The 19,002-nt window shown below is 49.2% G+C and overlaps 1 protein-coding gene across 2 annotated transcripts in view; it reads right to left on the bottom strand.

Moving 5' to 3' along the window:
• GALNT12 (polypeptide N-acetylgalactosaminyltransferase 12) overlaps positions 1-14,038 on the bottom strand; it is a 32,976-nt gene extending 18,938 nt beyond the window's left edge. For both annotated transcript variants that reach the window (XM_043891103.1, XM_043891104.1), the window contains exons 1-3: positions 13,611-14,038; positions 5,646-5,815; positions 430-619 (exon numbers count right to left, since the gene is read on the bottom strand). In XM_043891103.1, coding sequence (XP_043747038.1) covers positions 430-619; positions 5,646-5,815; positions 13,611-13,966 — 716 coding nt within the window. In that variant the 5' untranslated portion in view covers positions 13,967-14,038. The remainder of the gene's footprint in view (positions 1-429; positions 620-5,645; positions 5,816-13,610) is intronic.
• Positions 14,039-19,002: the final 4,964 nt, after the last annotated feature.

The following is a 19,002-nucleotide window of genomic DNA, read 5'->3' as shown; positions in this document are numbered from 1 at the left end:
GGTATAACGGATAAGACAGCTGGCTTGAAGGAAATACATCAAAACATATTCTCTAGGAGTACAATTCTATGTGACTGACAATATTTTTTTCTTGGTTGATCATACTAAGTTTTCTACAATAAATGTGTAAAATAAGCGGTAATAAAATGAAACACTCATCTGGGGCCTCCTGTCTACGGGCATGTTCTAAGTGCTGGCTATATACTAACTAACTTAACAGCCTCCAGAGCCCCAGGACATCCCCTCCAGCCAGGGGACCCGAGGCTGTGGCCAAGGAGCGTCTGAGCCCAGCCCCCTCCCTCCCACGCGTTTGCCGGGGCCCCGCCCCCTGCCCCGCCCCACAGACGCATATGCCCCGCCCCTGCCCCGCCCCACAGACGCATATGCCCCGCCCCTGCCCCGCCCCCCGCCCCGCCCCCACAGACGCACCTCTGCAGCAGCGGCTCCAGCCAGCCCTCGTGGCACTCGCAGTGGCAGTCCAGGAAGGTCAGCACGTCGCCCTGGGCCACGGAGGCCCCGAGCAGCCGAGCTCGCACCAGGCCCTCCCTCTTGCTGGCGCGGACCAGGCGGACCTTGGGCAGCCCCGCCAGCTCCGTGGCCAGGCGCTCCTTCAGGTGCTCTGCAGAGGCAAGCAGGACAACGAGGGTCACCGCCCCACACCCCCAGCCGCGTCCTTCCCGGGCCTCCCTGTCCCACAAAGAAGCCTAAATAGACACGAGCCTCCTCTGTTCTGCACCAGGGATATCCTCACTGTGCCGGGAATCAAGCCTGGAAGCCCCCGGAAGGCGGGGAGGCAGGGGTGGAGGATTCTAGAACCACTGAAGGGCTCCCCCTCAACACACAGGTAGGTGGATCTCTACTCCTGCAAGGGGTGAATGTGGCATGTGGATCTATCTCAATAAAGCTATCCCCCCCACCAAAAGTACCTTGACTTGTGAACATTTAAATAAAAGCACAAGAACCACCCATCCACAATTTTTCCAGAAAATTCTTATATAAATGTTAATTTATGTTGATATGTAATACATCATAAAATTTTAATTTACATGGAACTATGTTAACACAGGTTTTATTTATAATTACATTAATGGAAATTTTCTCAGAAGCATGATTCAGTTGACACAGTAATTATAATAATGGCAGCCAACATTAGAAGGCTTAGTGCGCTGACTACTACTGTCCAAGTGATTCACATAACTCACCCTATGAAGTGAGTGCTACTGAATGTGTGTGTTCAGCCATGCAGTCGTGTCCCGCACTTTGCGACCCTAAGGACTGTAGCCCGCCAGGCTCCTCGGTCCATGGGATTTTCCAGGCAAGAAAGCTGGAGTGGGTTGCCATTTCCTCCTCCAGGGGATCTTCCTGACCCAGGGATCGAACCGGAGTCTTCTGTGTCTCCTGCATTGCAGGCAGATTCTTTACCACTCAGCCACCTGGGAAGCCCCCACTACTACAATACTACTACTGTACCCATTTTATGGATGAGAACATTGAGGCCAGAGAGGCTGAGTGACAAGCTGAGTTCCCAGACAAGAGAGCGGAGTGGCTGTGATTTGAACCCAAGGACTTAGGCTCGAGTCCACAGCCTTAACACTGCCTCCAGAGCTTTCTCCTACAGTTTCTCATCCTTATTAAACAAATCCAAAACTTGTCAGGGGGACATGCTTACCCCATTTTGCAGAAGAGGAAACGAGTCCTTATGAGCTGAAAGGACGGACACAGCTAGAACTGGCCCCTGGACTCCTGACTCCACACACAGGCCCTGGAACTAGAGGCCCCAGTTCACACCCCTCAGTGGGTCAGGCGGGAACCACTCAGGAAAATTAAAAGGACAGCATCTCCCCACATTTATTAATACATGGGCTTTGTCTCAAAGCCATCCTCAGCCATCAGTGAAGGGGAGAACTTTGTAAAATGCCCAGAGTTGCTTTGTTGGTGGTGAAATGTTTCTCTAAATATTCTTGATACTCAAACAAAAAAACAAAAACAAACATTCATTGACTGATTTTTTTCCAACCCTAAATATAATTGCGTACAAGTGGATAGCAGGAATAAGGGAGGTGACTTCCCAAGCAAAGCTAATTAGCAGCAGGGCCCAGTGAACACACAGGAAAATGCTGCTGCAGCTCTCCAGTCCTCATTATGGGTTTGGTCGGCATCAATCTTCTGTCTGCCTGAGCTGTCTTACCCCATCCTGGAAAGTGCTGACACCCTCGTCGGCTCAGGCTGACACTGCAGGAAGGGTGTGAGGACAGTGCAGGGCAGGGCTTCTTCCCCCCATACAGGCTGAGGGCAGAATCCTGCTGGTTCACGCATCACCACCACGGGGACCGAGAGCCTTGGCCCCACCGAACCTTGTATTTACAGGACTGAATTGCGCTGAAGGGGTCATACCATACTCTTGCCTGCTGAGCAGCGGCTTCGTCCCATAAAAAGAAAATCATCTGATGTCTACTTCTGAATGAATACATTTCCGAACGTTTCGGGCACTTTACAGTTTTTAAAATATTTCCTAAAAACTGAAGTTATCATTGAACAGGTGCCAGCAATGGGCCAGGTCCTAACAAGCTACCACCTCCTCATTTAATCCTCACCAATGACCCTGAAAGGTAAGAACTACTATTATACCATTTTACAGGACTGGAAGCCAAGGTTGAAACTGGTTAAGCTCCGTGCTCAAGGCTATATGGCTGCAAAGTGTTGGAGCTGGGATTCTAGGCTATGCGGTGTGATGCAGAACCAGAGTGCACACAGGCATATTTAAAACAACCCTGGGAGGAGAGAAAATGGAGACACACGCCTACTACATGCTGGCTGCTACATGAGGTTCCGTGCCACACGTGACCTCATTCATTCCTCACCACAAATCTCTGCTTTAAAGGTGCTGTTCTAAGTCACTGCAGTCGTGTCCAACTCTGTGCCTCTGTGGACTGTAGCCCACCAGGCTCCTCTGTCCATGGGATTCTCCAGGCAAGAGTACTGGAGTGGGTTGCCATGCCCTCCTCCAGGGCATCTTCCGGACTCAGGAATCAAACCTAAGTCTCTTATGTCTCCTGTACTGGCGGGCGGGTTTTTGACCACTAGTGCCATCTGGGAAGCCCTGATTTAAGTGTAGATAAACCCATTCACAGAGGAGAAACCAAGAATCAGAAGACAAGTGACGTGCCTGGGGTGCCGCGACAGGTTATGGTAGAGCTTCACGGGAAAGCTCAGTCCAGCCGCAGACCCCGTCCCTCCGCGCCTTAGACTACCGCAGGCCCCAGCCTCCAGCCTCGCTTGTGTGCTGCCAGGGGGATGCCAGCTGTCCCGACTCCCGCTCCCCATGCCTCTCAGCTGAGCACACGGCCACCCACCACAGAGATGTGCCCAGTCTCCCTCACAAGTAGGTGTTGCCAAGTGACCCTGTTCTACTCAAGGGGATGTAAGGGTGACTTCCGAGCGGACTGCCAGGAGTAAACAGGAGGGGAAGAGCCAGCCCGGGCCATGCCGTCCTCGAGAAAGGGGAAACTCAGGGCAGGAGGAGCCAGGCCCTGACACCAGGGAGCTGCCACACCTGTCCAAGCCTGTTACCCCAGATTGGCAATAGAGAGAGAAATCAGCTTTGATCTCCCGTAAATCACTGTTATTTTGTGTTTCTGTGAGAACAGCACACCTACCAGTCAGGACAGACACACGGGCTCTGAGGTCAGACAGACCAGCCTCAGGGCCTGAAGCGGCAGACGGGCAGCGGCTCTGCCCTGAAGGGGGGCCCAGCGGCCGGGGACTGGGTGGGAAGCAGGCTCAGCGCCACATCCAGAGCTCTCCCCGTGGGAAGGCCCGACACTTCCCCTCACTTAGGCTTATCTGACTACTGCCTCACTGACACCACTAACCGCAGCCAGGCAAGGCCACAGCAGCCCCTACACCTGTCCTCCTTCCATCCTCACCCCCCAAGCCCCAACATCAGTCAGCCTGTCTCAGCAGGGCAGCACGGAGTCCCCAAGACCTAGCAGCCCTACAACTCTCCCAACAGCCCTCAGACGGCTCCCGACAGGCTCCTATTTAAGCTAAATTCCTTCTATTGTCCTCCAAGGCCCCACCTGATCTGGCCCCATCCACCCCGCAATCCCACCCCCCAGGTCACCCCCCACTGGCTGGTGGTCTGACGCCGAGAATGGCTGCTTGTTTTAGCTTCTTCACCTGCTGCCCCCAGCCCGGCCCCCTGCCCAGACCTTCACCGGGCTGCCTCCTTCTTCTTACTGTTGTTTCCAGTCGTGTTCACTCTTTGCAACCCCATGAACTGCAGCACACCAGGCTTCCGGGTCCTTCACCGTCCCAGAGTTTGCAGCTTTTGGCTTTAAAGAGGCCTCCGTGATCTCCATCAGCCAGAGAGTCCTGGTCCCCAAGCTCTAGGCGTTCTCCTATTCCCATTATTCTTTCAGGGCACTTTCTACCCATGCTGTAGTATAGTATCATGTTCTATTATGGCATGCTGTGTACTGTATTATGTGATGTATGTGTGAGATATATATATATATAGAGAGAGAGAGAGAGAGCGTGTTGTATTATGTGATGCATGTGTTATGTTCTTCGTGTGTTTATTGACCATCTCAACCCACAGCTCTGGAATGTGAGTTTTTTGAGGGCAGGGACTTATCTTGTTTCCCATGGAATCCCCAGCACCCAGCACACACTCAAAAAAAGCTTCCTGAAAAATAAAGGGCCAGCCTCAGACTGCATGTGAATTGCTGGATCCCAGGTCACTGGTCAGGCCTGTAGGAACACCGACCATCCTTTCAATGGATGTCCTGCCCTGGCTTCAGTTCTTCTTCTGTCTGGACGGCCCCTTTTCTATTTCATCTCAAAGTCAGTATCTTCAAGGCCAAAGCCCTGTGGTTTTTCCAGTTCAAAGAGGGCGCCACCACTTCCCCGGAGACCCAGCCGGAAGCCCGAGGGTCCTCCTCACAGCTTAGCCAGTCTCCAGGCCTGCAGATGCTGCCTCCTGCGTATCCCTCCTCCCACCTGCCTGCCCTCCCCACCCCTCCAACCTGGGTCACCTCCACAGCCCCCTGGTCTCCCTGCAGAGCTTCCCAGTACCCCATTCTCCAGACTCCAGTCCAGAGGGATTCCCCAAAGAGCAGACGGGTCTCTTGCTTGAAATGCTGCCTTGGTTTCTCCCTCAGGACAAAGCCCCAGCTCCTCAGCCTTGAGTCTAAGTCCTGCGCCCTCCTCCCGCTCCTCCCCTGCTCCTCCCAAGACAGCCGGCTCCCCATCCTCCCTGAACCACTTGCAGATCCGGCACAGTCCACACAGCACTTCTACTCTAAGCCCTTCCATATCCTGTGCCCTCCATTGGAAACGCCCTCCCTCCTCATTTGCAGTCCACAAACGACCCAGCCTTCAAGACTGTGGGCAACCACCCGCTCCTGAGCACCCCGGCAGGTGAGTACCTCCCCTCTGCCTCCTATGGCGCTGAGCGGTAGAGTACTCTGCCATGGCGTCGGCATCCCCCTACCCAGCTCCAAGCTCCCCGAGGGCAGGGGCCAGGCGCAGGGAGATGCAGGAAGCCCATCCTTCCCTGCCGGTTCTATGCACCCGCGTCACACCCGCCTCGCAGGCACAGTCCAAAGAGTAGGCTCCTCCAAGAGCCCAAGTCAGGGGCTCACCTCGATCACTGTAGTCATCTACAAGGATGACTTCTTCCAGCAGGGTGTCTGGGGAGGTCTCGAGGACACTGTACACTGTCCGAAGGAGAGTGGACCAGGCTTCATTATAAAATGCTATGACGACAGACGTCGTGGGCAATTGATCATAATTGTACTTCTTCTCTTTGCACCTGCAAATACAACACAGTTTCAGGAATTAAGACCCCACTGGTGACTTGTATACTAGGCCCAGGCTGGTGCTGGGGATGGAGTGAATGGAACACAGGTCATGGTCTCAGGGCCTCCCTCTGGAGAATGGCAAATAACCTGCTGGGATCTTCCAGGGTCCCCCATGATCCAGTAGAATCCCAGCAGATTCTTTAAAAGGTTCTAAAATGATACCTAATGAGCTTGACCTGCAGGATGCTGGTTCTAAACTTTAAAGTGATTTTCAGATTTCTGCAACATTCAAACTCAGCAGACTCAGAAAGGAGGGGGTACTATCACTTCTCCCCGCCTGACACCTCTCCCATCTCTCCACGCCTTTCCAACCCCACTACTGGGCCTTCGCCAAGACTGCATCCTTTATTTCTTTTTTTAAAGACTTTTTTTTGATGTGGACCATTTTTAAAGTCTTTGTTGAATATGTTCACCCTTTCTTTAAATTGAATAAATTTCATTTTGAAAACCTCACTGTCATTATTTCCACCATTTCTCTTTGGATATGTGCACATGTGGAACTAAATGTTCGCTTTCCTTTGTTTTTTTGTTTTTTGTTTTTTTAGCTTTTCTTTGTTTTAAAGATTAAAAAAATCTTTAACTTTAGGTTTCAGAAAAATACATTTCTTTCATGTAGTACAAGCAATTAGTTCTTTCTGATGCTTCTAGTGGGCTATGGCAGCTTTTCTATGCAACCTGTCTAGTACTCAGAGGTATGCTAAATCCAGACATAATTAAGCACTGCTGCTGCTGCTAAGTCGCATCAGTCGTGTCCGACTCTGTGTGACCCCACAGACGTCAGCCTACCAGGCTCCTCCATCCCTGGGTTTCTCCAGGCAAGAATGCTGGAGTGGGTTGCCATTTCCTTCTCCCATGCATGAAAGTGAAATGTGAAAGTAAAGCTGCTCAGTCGTGTCCGACTCTTAGTGACCCCATGGACTGCAGTCTACCACGCTCCTCCGTCCATGGGAGTTTCCAGGCGAGAGTACTGGAATGGGATGCCATTGCCTTCTCTGAATTAAGCACTCCGTTCAGTTCAGTTCAGTCGCTCAGTCGTGTCCGACTCTTTTCGACCCCATGAATCGCAGCACGCCAGGCCTCCCTGTCCATCACCAACTCCCGGAGTTTACTCAAACCCATGTCTATCGAGTCGGTGATGCCATCCAGCCATCTCATCCTCTGTCGTCCCCTTCTCCTCCTGCCCCCAATCCCTCCCAGCATCAGGGTCTTTTCCAACGAGTCAACTCTTCACGTGAGGTGGCCAAAGTACTGGAGTTTCAGCTTCAGCATCAGTCCTTCCAATGAACACCCAGGACTGATCTCCCCTAGGATGAGATTAAGCACTAGCTGTGTATTAAGTCATCTAATGGCCTCCACAGTCTCAGGAGGTAGGTACTATTAGCAGAGAAACACAAATATCACTTATATGTGGAATCTAAAATATGACACAAATGAACTTATTTACAAAACAGAAGCAGACTCACGGACACAGAAAACCAACTTATGGCTACCAAAGGGGAATGCAGGAGACGGAGGAAGGAATTAGGAGCTTGGGATTGGCAGATACACACGACTATAAGTAAAGCAGGTAAATGACAAGGTCCTACTATATAGCACAGGGAACTGTATTCAATATCCTATAATAAACCAAAATGGAAAAGAATACACACACACATATACATATATAACTCCGCCTCCACCGGCCCATGGGCCCCCCAGGTCATGTTATGGATGTGAGAGTTGGACCATAAAGAAGGCTGAGCGCCAAAGAATTGATGCTTTCGAATTGTGGTGCTGAAGGGAGGCTCTTGAGAGTCCCTTGGACAGCAGGGAGATCAAACCAGTCAATCCTAAAGGAAATCAACCCTGAATATTCATTGGAAGGACTGATGCTGAAGCTCCAATACTTTGACCACTTGATACAAAGAGCCGACTCATTGAGAAAGACCCTGATGTGGGAAAGATTGAAGGCAAAAGGAGAAGGGGGCGGCAGAGGATGAGATGGTTAGATAGCATCAGAGACTCAATGAACATGAATTTGAGCAAACTCTGGGAGATGGTGGAGGACAGAGGAGCCTGGCATGCTACAATCCATGGGGTGGCAGAGTTGGACATGCTTAGTGACAGAACAACAAGGGTAACAGAAACTGCACCCCTCAGCTGTCCTTATTATATCTCCTTATTCTCCCCAGGACTTCCCTGGGGCTCAGGTGGTAAAGCGTCTGCCTACAGTACGGGAGACCTGGATTTGATCCCTGGGTCGGGAAGATCCCCTGGAGAAGGAAATGGCAACCCACTCCAGTACTCTTGCCTGGAAAATCCCATGGACGGAGGAGCCTGGTAGGCTACAGTCCAGGGGGTCACAAAGCGTCGGACATGACTGAGTGATTTTCACTTTCATTCTTTCTCTTTCTTAGGACTTCCACTCATGGCAGTATGAAAGATTAGGCTTTCTGGTGGCTCAGATGGTGGCTCTGCCCAGATTTGATCCCTGGGCCAAGAAAATCCCCTGGAGAAGGAAATGGCAACCCACTCCAGTATTCCTGCCTGGAGGATCCCATGGACAGAGGAGCCTGGGGGGCTACAGTCCATGGGGTCGAAAAACAGACATGACTAAGCGACTAACACTTTCACACTTTCACATGTGGTAAAGGACACTCAAAAAATTCTTGATAAAATACTTTAAAAAAACTTTTAAATGTATGGATCAAACCAAAAAAAAATGTATGGATCAGCTTAGAAAAAACAAAAGTCCGCAGAGTCCAGGAACAACAAGAAAATATATATACCTGGATATTAGAAGTAGCAGACATAGAGCATGAATAAGTGCTTATTACGATTAAATAAGAGAACCTCAAATGAAGGACAAAAAAACAAAAATAACAGGAAAATTTAACTCAGTGTAAACATCTCACAGTGATGGAGCAAGCCAGGGGACAGTGGAATACTATCTTCAAATGCAAAACTATCAACCTGGAATTAAATACCCAACCTAACTCTTTTTCAAGAACAAGAACAAAAAAAAGAAAACATTTTCATATAAGTCAAACTGAGTGTTTACAACAATAACTTTGTCTACAGCAAGAAATACATGATATATTTCAGAAAGAAGAAAAGAATTCCAGAAAGATCTCCAAGCTACAAAGACCACCATTCAGGAAAGAATGATGGGAAGAAAAGACAAATTTATGGATAAATGTAAACAAATATTGCATTTTAAAAAATGTTCAATGTGTTGATTTAAAAAGCAAGACAGAATTAAAATACTGGAATAAAATGACATACAAACTGGGAAAGTAAGTGATCAATGTTAAGGCATTCCAAGATTCACTGATTAATTTATACCTTTTTGAGTTGAATATATAAATATATACTTTCAAATTTACCACTAAAGATTGGAAATAGATAACTGCCAAATCAGTAGAGTGAGAAAAATGGAACCAGAAGGGCGGGGGGGTGGGGGGGTGGGGACCTCTATCAATTAAAAAAAGCAGTATTAAAAAAAAGAAAAAGAAACATAGAAAAAGCATAATAAACAGAAAGCATAAATAAGAGGGCATAATCAAACACTAAAGTTTCAGTAAGCACAGTAAATATAAATGGACATAAATATTTCGTTAAAGATTGTCAGTCTGGATTTTTCTTTTCAGTGACAACACAAAATCCAGCAATATGTTGATTAGAGACATGCCTAAAATCCAAGGTCACAGAAGAAGTGAAAGGATAGGAGAAAGCATCATGAAAATTTTAACTAAAAAGAGCCTGTTCTATAGGCTTAAAGTACTGATTCAAAGAATGGATGCCATACTGACAACCACAAGATGGGTCTAACAAGAACCAGTAAACCTCAGTTTACAACTTTATTGGGAAAGCAGAGAAACAACAGTTTAATAAACTCCACCCCGTGTGTGATGTTTTTCCAAAGGTAATGTTAAGAGAACAGACAAGCAGGCTACCTCTCTGCAAAAAGAGAAATCCCAACCAACTCCCTGCAAGACACAAACATTACTTTTTGCTGAATTATCTGCTTGGAGCTATGCTGAAACTCTTTGCCATCCTACCACCCAAGTCCTGGTCCTTAAACTCAGACACACACCTGCAACTATAGCACTAATGAGGCTAAAAACAGAGCAAAGCATTCAAGAAATGCAAAAACCTGTGTGTTTTATTTACACGCTTTTCTAACCAGTGGTTCACAACTCGTCAGCGATGGCACAGACAGCTGACATGCACATGCGTGGCATCCCCACATATGTGCGGTAGAAACACACAGCCCCAAGGGCGCCGTCACCCCGACTTTCTATCCTGCTGAAGTAACAGGTAAGGATGCAAATGGGAATGAAGAAGACGATTACCTCAAGAACTGATCCATGAAAACTTCCCCCAAGTGTTGGTACATTATTGGCCACCATCTACTTTGTAAATTGGATGTGATTTCACCACTAGTTTCAACTGCATTTAACTTGTTATCAAGCCCCATTTTATCTAATCCTGGCATTCTCCCACACCCTCAAAAACACCCATCCTTCCTCTTCGGAGTGAAAAATTCACAGGCTCTAGGCTTTCAACCCTAGTTGCACATCAGCCCCAGCCTCGGCCCGACCCAAAACTCTTCCTAATTGTTCTGCGGAAGGTCCCTTACAAAACTGTTCAAAGTTCCCCAAGGCCACAAGCCTAGCTACCTGACTCCCCACTTTGGCCTGCCACCATCTCAGAGTGAAAATCCCCTGTCTTTGCTAGGCTCACATAAGACAGTATTTGTGAAAGAGTTTTTCAAACCCGACACTTTCTAAACTACTACGCAAGGATGTGCTGTTATCCTCCTCCTCCTGGACTCAGTGCCGTAACTAAAAGAGAAATAAATAAAAGCTGTGAGCTAATCCACTGGCGTGCGAATAATGAGCCTTGCAGAAGGGCGGGGGTCCACGTCAAATCTCGAGGAATTAGAGTCAATACTTCAAAATGTCTCTAGCAGCTATTAAGGCTTGCAGACACCAGGAGAACCAAGCCAAATAGTCCCATGGTAGCTCCTAACTCCTTGCCTATGATAACAGGTTTATCCCCTGTTGGTTACAAATCTGTGCGGGCCTTGTATATACTCGTGTCTGAATATGTTCTCACTCACACACCCATGTGTATCTTTTTCAAAATCTATTTTGTATACCTGAAAGTCTAGAAGGATACACAGCAAAATGTTAACAGTGGTTCTCCCCAGGGTGGTATGTTTAATGAATAATTTTTTCATTTTTGCTTCCCTGTATATGAAAAATTTTCTAGAGTGAGCATGTATTGTTTTGGTAATTAAAATTAATAGATAAGTAATTGCTTCCATCTTGAAAGGGAGGAGGGAATAAAAGATCTTGGTTCTAGATTGACTCTGCTCCAGATCCGTGTGTTACTTTGGAGGCACAGATTATCCTCTCTAGCAAGACTGGATGCTCCCTCAGGGCCATTTCTGCTGTGACATTCAAGGATCCTAACCACACCTCTGCTTGTTACTGATTATAGTTCCAACCCTCTCCCTATCAAGATCCCGACTGAACTCCTAAGCTGCTACTGCAGTTTCTCAGGCTAAAATCTCAAGACCTTATCAGGTCCTCCCTTCCTGTATGGAGTAAACAAGTGAGTCTTCATGAAAGGCCCTGACTGGCTACACCTCAGTTATATCGGAAGGCCTGGCTGGGCTGAGACTAACACAGGTGGAGCTCACCTTTCTCTCCAGCTCAGCAAGAATGATCCAACAGGCCTTGCTGCAGGAATGAAAAGGCAAGAGGCCTTCACATTCCTTATCACGCTGGGTTTGGATTAACTTCCCAGGGTCAAAGCAACAGCAGGCTCTATAAGCAAATCCTGACAGGACACAGGGCGGCTGTGTCACCATGGAGACGGGATACCATAAACCCCACAATGTTTCAAAGAGATTTCACAACCTTGAATGATAAAGGAAGCCGGAACCCGGAAAAGAAAAACTTTATGACCGATCCCTGGATGACTCTTAAAAGCAACCTCCTGAGGGTACTGTTGGCAACTGGGAAGTAGTAAAAATAAGAACTGAGTACACAGTATGCTCCCAGGTATCAGGTGTTTCATCAACTCCTAGGTTGTGTTATTTCTACTCATCCCTTATTTTGTAGATTGGGAAGCAGAGGCTCAGAGAGGCCAGGTAACTTGCCCAACATCGCAGAGCTGATGAGCAAAAGAGCCAGGGTTTTATCTCCTAGGAACTGGGTCTGAGCCCTGAGTCTGACCTGAAAACTTCCCCTAGACTTTGCCTCAGTGAGCGCCTGTGGAGTTTCAAGGAGATAAACGTGTTCAACCATTTGGTTGAAGGGGAGGAACTACTACCAATCCTAACAAAGAAAGCTCTGCTCAAAAAGATAAACACTGAAAATGCCTAAGGTAAAAGCATAGGCTAGACACGAGCAGATCCTGAAAAGCAGCAGAGACAGTGAGGTGCCAATCCATCCGCACTTTGCCGATGGCTGCAGAGCTGGGTCTCTCCCTGCAGACATCCATGCTCTCTCTGGCCAAGAATCCACAGGGCAGTTCCCTAAAATCCTGAAATCAGCACAGTGCCCAAGGGGCCAGGAGGGCCATGTCCCCCAAGGCCAGTTAGTCACTTTCCAGCTCTGGGCCCTGAGTGAGTCAGCTGACCTAGGCCTGCTTCCACACCTGTGAGCAGGAAGGGCAAGCAGCAGGGAAGGGCGGTGTCGGTGTCGGGGCACAGGAAGCCGTCCCGCTGGCTTCTCCCAGGGTCTCCTCTCTGCGCCCTCTTTCCCGCCAAGTCTTTAAGGAGGGGACTCCAGCAGGGACCTGGAAGACCCCTGCCAAAAGAGGACAGGCGATAGGCCAGGCTCCACCCGCCAGCCTGTTCCCTTCCTAACTAAGCAGTGGGCACAACCCCTCCAGCCAACAGCTCCACCAGGAATGAGGCCTCTGACCACACAGGTCGCAGGGCTGTGTCACCCACAGGAGCAGGCTAGGCTGAACCGCTGCCAGAAGGAGCCCTTCCCACCAGCTGCTCCTCCCTGTCTTCCTTATAGTAAAGCTGAGGAATCCAGCTCCCAGAGAGGGGGAAGGAGGCTTGCTGGTTCTGACCTGCCCTTCTAGGCACCTCTCACCTCACCTGCTGGAGGCTCCCTTCACTCCTGGTTCACTGATGGGCCTGGTGCCGATGGGCCTGGTGCCCACGGGCACACACAGATGAGTGAATGAAGCCTGTCTGAAACCCATGGGTCCTTAGCGTAGCCAGCGCAGAAGCTTTCAGGAGGAATTAGACTAGGGGTCGGGGGTCCCTTACAACCCAAGAAGGGCGCCCTAACAGTCTCATATTAAACCTGTCTGCAGATTTGTAGTTTTTCGAGATTTTTTTTTTAATTGTCACTTTTTAAAACTTTCCTGGTAGCTCAGTCGGTAAAGAATCTGTCTGCAGTACGTAAGACCCAGGTTCGATCCCTGGGTCGGGAAGATCCCCTGGAAAAGGAAATGGCAGACCACTCCAGTATCCTTGCCTGGAAAATCCCATAGACAGAGGAGCCTGGTGGGCTGCGGTCCATGGGGTCGAAAAGAGTCGGGCACGACTGAGCGACTAACACTTTAAAAACTTTCTTCACTCCCACCCCCTATGAACACTTTCACTGCCCACTTGCGAGTGACTCAACAAGACGCGAGTTCCTCAGGTCTTTGGAGAGCGGGTCCCACCCCGCCGCGGAAACTGAGACGCGGAGGCTCCGCGGGCGCTGCGCCTCCCGCCACCTGCGGACTCACAGAGGGTTCCAGCGCTCGGGCAGGCGGCGGTGCAGCGAGATGCGGTCGCTGAGGTAGATGTTGATCTGGTGTAGCCGCACGCTCTCCTCCTGCAGCCGCAGCTCCTCGCCCTGCAACTGCAGCCGCACTGCCTCGCCGTGGGCGCCCAGAGCGTCCTCGGGCACCGGCGGCCGCGGCAGGACCGGGTCGCGCCGCCCGGAGCGCTGCAGTCTGGGCTCGGCCGCCCCGGCCCCGCGCCGCGCCCGCAGCACCGAGCCCAGCCCGGCCAGTGCTAGCAACGCCAACAGCGCCAGCAGCATCTCCCGGCCGCGCCGCAGCCCTCGCGGGCAGCGTCTCCGCGCCGCACGCCCCAACATGCGCCCGCCAGCTGCGGCCAGCGCCCGGCGCGCCCCAGGCGGCGGCGCAGCCCGCGACCCGGATCCCGGAACCGCCGCGCCGCGCCGCCCCCGCCCCGCCCCCTGCGCCCCCCCCCCTTCCCGCCCCGCCCGCCTGCAGAGGCGACGAGCGTTTGCAGGGTCCCCACGCCGGCTGGCTGAGACGCGGACTTTTCTCGCCGAACTGTGGGCTGTATTAAAAAGGGATAGGCTCAGTTCAGCTCCTGGCACGGCCTAAGGACTCCGTAAGTGTTGGCCGAATGCGCTGTGCAGGGCGCTACAGACTTCACTGCCATTATCTCCTCTGACCCTTGTGCTGTTGCGCGCTTAGCCGCCCATCGTGTCCGACTCTTTGCGACCCCATGGACTGTAGCCCACCAGGCCCCTCCATCCTTGGGGATTCTCCACGTAAGAATACTGGAATGGGTTGTCACGCCCTCCTCCAGCGGATCTTCCCAACCCAGAGATCGAATGCAGGTCCAGTAAGAGAGGATTGGACTACTCCATTTTACAGATGAGGAGACCCAGGCACAGTGAGGCTAATTGACTCCAGGCTATTTCATTGAGGCCTGCAGGTATACCGACCTAGGACATATTGCTTTGATATCTTGCATAACAAACCCTCCACTGGCTCCCTGTTAGTCAATACCTAGTCTGTTTCTTATTCCTCACTTTATAGATGCCTCCAAGAAATTGATCAAAGGAATGAACTATTCCTTGAGAAAAACATGCATAGGCACCCATCCCATGATTGCACACACCCCCAGGCCATCCCTTCATGTTAAGTACCCTGGGCTTTGGCTCCAGGGTTTCCCTAGGGAGGCTTGCTGGAAATATTTAATAGGGTCTAAAAGGTCCATCTAGTCAAGGCTATGGTTTTCCCAGTGGTCACGTATGGATGTGAGAGCTGGACTGTGAAGAAAGCTGAGCGCCAAAGAATTGATGCTTTTGAACTGTGGTGTTGGAGAAGACTCTTGAGAGTCGCTTGGACTGCAAGGAGATCCAACCAGTCCATCCTAAAGGAGATCAGTCCTGGGTGTTCATTGGAAGGACTGATGCTGAAGCTGAAACTCCAATACTTTGGCCACCTCATGTGAAGAGTTGACTCATTGGAAAAGACCCTGATGCTGGGAGGGGTTGGGGGCAGGAGGAGAAGGGGACGACAGAGGATGAGATGGCTGAATGGCATTACTGACTCGATGGACATGAGTTTGGGTAAGCTCCGGGAGTTGGTGATGGACATGGAGGCCTGTCGTGCTACGATTCATGGGGTCGCCAAGAGTCGGACACGACTGAGTGACTGAACTGACTGACTGAAACTATAGTGAGGCATGGGGCTCTCTCCAAGGTGGAAAATTCGAATGTGGGCCAAATAAACCTAAGTAATCAAAATAAACAATAGTTTTCAAAATCAAAACGAATGCCAAAAGTCCATGATGAACAAAATATCAAAATCTTAAAAGCAGAATCTGACCCTGGGCTTACACAGGTCACCTCACTCACCTCATCCTAATCCCAACCCAGATTCTATATCTTGATTGTAGTGGGGATTACATGGATATATACATATCTAAAAATTCACCAAGTTCTTCTTTAAAACCTATGCACTGGACCCATGAAAATTATATCTCGGTGTTTAAAAAGTAAAAAATAAAAGAGATACATAAAAAGAACAAAAAATAAAGGAGACTCCCTAGCCTCCAGGACAAGTGCTGACGTCCTCAGCTTGACTGGAGAGGCCCCCAGAATGTGACTCCAAATTCTGTAAGCCTATCACTGAGGGTAGAGGAGGCATGTTTTCCAGGCCTTTCCACAGGCTGTTCCCTCTGTTGGAAAAGCTTTTCCCCATCTAACAAACTCCTACCCATCCTTCAAGGCCCTGCCAAAAGCCACCTCCTCCATGAAGCCTTCAGCAATTCCATAGCTTTTGAGGTAAACGTATTTGAAGTTCACATCATCCTTTTGTATATTAGTCAGAGTTCCACACAAGAAACAAAGCAGTAAGAGATATACTGAGATTTATTGCAAGAAACTGGCTTATGCAGTTGTGGAGACTGGTCAAGCAAGTTCAAAATCTAGAGGGCAGGCCACCAGGAAGGACGGGCTGAAACTCTGTGACAGCCCACAGGCAGAATTTATTTTCTAGGGCAATCTCAGTTCTGCTCATCAGGGCTTGAACTGATGAAATCATGCTCACCTAAACAACCTCCTTCCTTAAAGTCAACTGACCATAAATGTTAATCACATCTACAAAATGCCTTCAAGACAACATCTAGGTTACTGTTTGATTGAATGACTGAGGATTAAAGCCTAGTCAACCAGGACACTCAAACCGGCCATGTCTATTAGTTTCCAAGAACTGCCGTATCAGAGCACCACAAACTAGGTGGCTAAAAACAACACAGACTTATTCCCTCAGTTCTGGAGGCTAGAGGTCTGTAATCAGTCTTATTAGCAGGGTCACACTCTCCCCGAAGACTCCAGGAGAGAGTCTCTTCCACTCTTGTCAGCCATCCTTGGCATTCCTTGACTGCCTTACTCCCATCTCTGCCTCCATACTCATATGACACTCTTCTGATTTTGCCTGTTTGTCCCTTCTACTTATCTTCTAAGGTCATTCGATGTGGGCCACTCTAATAAAGGCAGAATCTGACCTTGTGCTTACACAGCTCACCTCATTCATCTCACCCTAATCCAGCCCTGATTCTAGAGCTTGACTGTAGTGTAATCTTAACTTGATTACATCTGTAAAGATCTCTGGGTGGGGAGAGACACAATCCAACGCTCTTGCCACACTGTGTGCTAAGTCACTTCAGTCGTGTCTGACTTTTTACGACCCTGTGGATCTTTACGGCCCTACAGACTGTAGCCCGCCAGGACCCTCTGTCCATGTCATTCTCCAGGCAAGAATACTGGAATGGGTTGCCATGCCCTTCTCCAGGGGATCTTCCCAACCTGGGGATCGAATCTACATTTCTTCTGTCTCCTGCATTGGCAGGTGCGCTCTTTACCACTAGCGCTACCTGGGAATGAATTGTGTTTAATTCACAACCTGGCCTTGTAGCAAAAAGAACGTAAAGGACTCAGGCTGAGCCCTTCCTGGTGGCTCAGATGGTGAAGCGTCTGCCTACAACGCAGGAGACCCAGGTTTGATCCCTGGGTCGGGAAGATCCTTTGGAGAAGGCAGTGGTACCCCACTCCAGTGCTCTTGGCTGGAAAATCTCATGGAGGGAGGAGCGTGGTCGGCTACAGTCCATGGGGTCCCAAAGAGTCAGATACGACTGAGCGACTTCACTTTCAGTTTTCACTAAGGCTGAGGTAACTTTATGATCCCAGAACTTGGTTCAGGGTCAGACACAGAATAAGTGCCCAATTCATGGCTGACTTTGTGTCACACACTCACTTCTGCAGGCGCCTATTTGAGTTCAGTGGGAGAGTATTAATACTTGATGGAGGGCTTAGCCTGGTTAAGTGCAGAGAGAAGTTACTCCCAAAATGTAACAGACATGAATTCTTTAGGTCTTCTTGCTAGAAAGAACTTAGCAAATCTGTTTGGGAGTTTTCAAAATCTGCTCCCAGAAATCCCAGGGGAAAACCACCCAGAAAAGTAGAAAGGAGGCTGATTGGGTGGTGCTCCCAGTTCTCCTCCCTGAAATCAGAGCCTTGACACTTTATTTGCTTAATCATTTCAACTTCTTCATTAGATTGCAGCATCCTCATCCCTAATTACCAGAGAACTTGGTAACCAGGCCAGAGGAAGCATCTTGTTCAGGCCCACTGCTGATCAGTAGCAGAACAGAAAATAGAACAGGATAAAAAGGTGTGGCAGAGACTGCTAGATATCTGCCAACATCCAATCTTCTCATTTTCCTTAACAGTAGAATCCTTTAAAAAAAAAAAAATTGCTTGTTTTTCTGGACCCATGATCTTCCAAAATAAAGACTAGATTTCCCAGCCTTCCTTGCAGCTAGGCATGGCCAAGTGACTTAATTGTACCACTGATGGGCCATAAGTGGTGGTGTCAGATGGGGCTTCTGAGTCATGTCCTCAAAGGAAACTTCCTTACCTTTCTTCCTTGCTGGCTGGATTGTGGCTATGAAGACTGCAGCTCAACCAACCTCCTTGGGTCATGCACTGAAAATGGTGAAACACCAGGGCAGGAGTCCAGTTCCTTAACACTGTGGATACTGAACCAGTCCAAATGGTCTCCTTCCAGGCTTTGCTTATGTGAGAGAGAAATAAACTTCTATAGTATTGAGGCCACTGTTTCTATGGGTTTTCTGTTCTAGGCATTCAAGTCTAATCCTCACTGAGGATTAGTTGCAAGAGAATTCTTCCCAAATCTGACTCTGATACTACGGTGATTTTAAAACCAGGTTGCAGAACTTCCCTGGTGCTCCAGTGGTGGAGAATCCGCCTGTCATTGCAGGAGGCATGGGTTCGATCCCTAGTCTGGGAGGATTCCACATGCTGCAGGGCAACTAAGCCTGTGTGCCACAAGCCACTGAATCTGCACTCTGGAGCCCTTAAGCCACAGCCAAAGAAGTCCACGTGCTCTAGAGCCCATGCTCTGCAACAAGAGAAGCCACCACGATAAGAAGATCGCGTGCCACAACACAAGAGTAGCCCCCGGCCACCACACCTAGAGAAAAGTCCATATGCAGAAACAAGACCCAGTACAGCCAATCAATAAATACAAATAAATAAAGCAAGGCTGCAAATTATTTGAAACTCCCTCCCCTTGAATCAAGGCAGACTTATAAGTGCTTCAACCAATAGAATATGGTAGCAAAGAAGTTAGGTTTACACTAGAAAAGAAGTTAGCAAAGAAGTTAGGTTTAACTTCTTAGGTTAGGTATAAAAGGCCATGAAGTTTCCACCTTTGGAAACTTCATGGGCCCACTGTTCTTGGAGTCTTGAGCTGTCAGGAAAGAAATATGACTATCCTGATGCCATCATGCTAGAGAGGCCATAGGCAGACACCCAGTCAACAGTGTCGGCTGAACCCAACCTTCAGC

Source organism: Cervus elaphus, chromosome 29 (genome assembly GCF_910594005.1).
Source record: "Cervus elaphus chromosome 29, mCerEla1.1, whole genome shotgun sequence".
NCBI classification, from domain to species: Eukaryota; Metazoa; Chordata; class Mammalia; order Artiodactyla; family Cervidae; genus Cervus; species Cervus elaphus.
The sequence above is the reverse complement of the archived record's forward strand: the minus strand, read 5'-3'. Positions and strand labels throughout refer to the sequence as shown.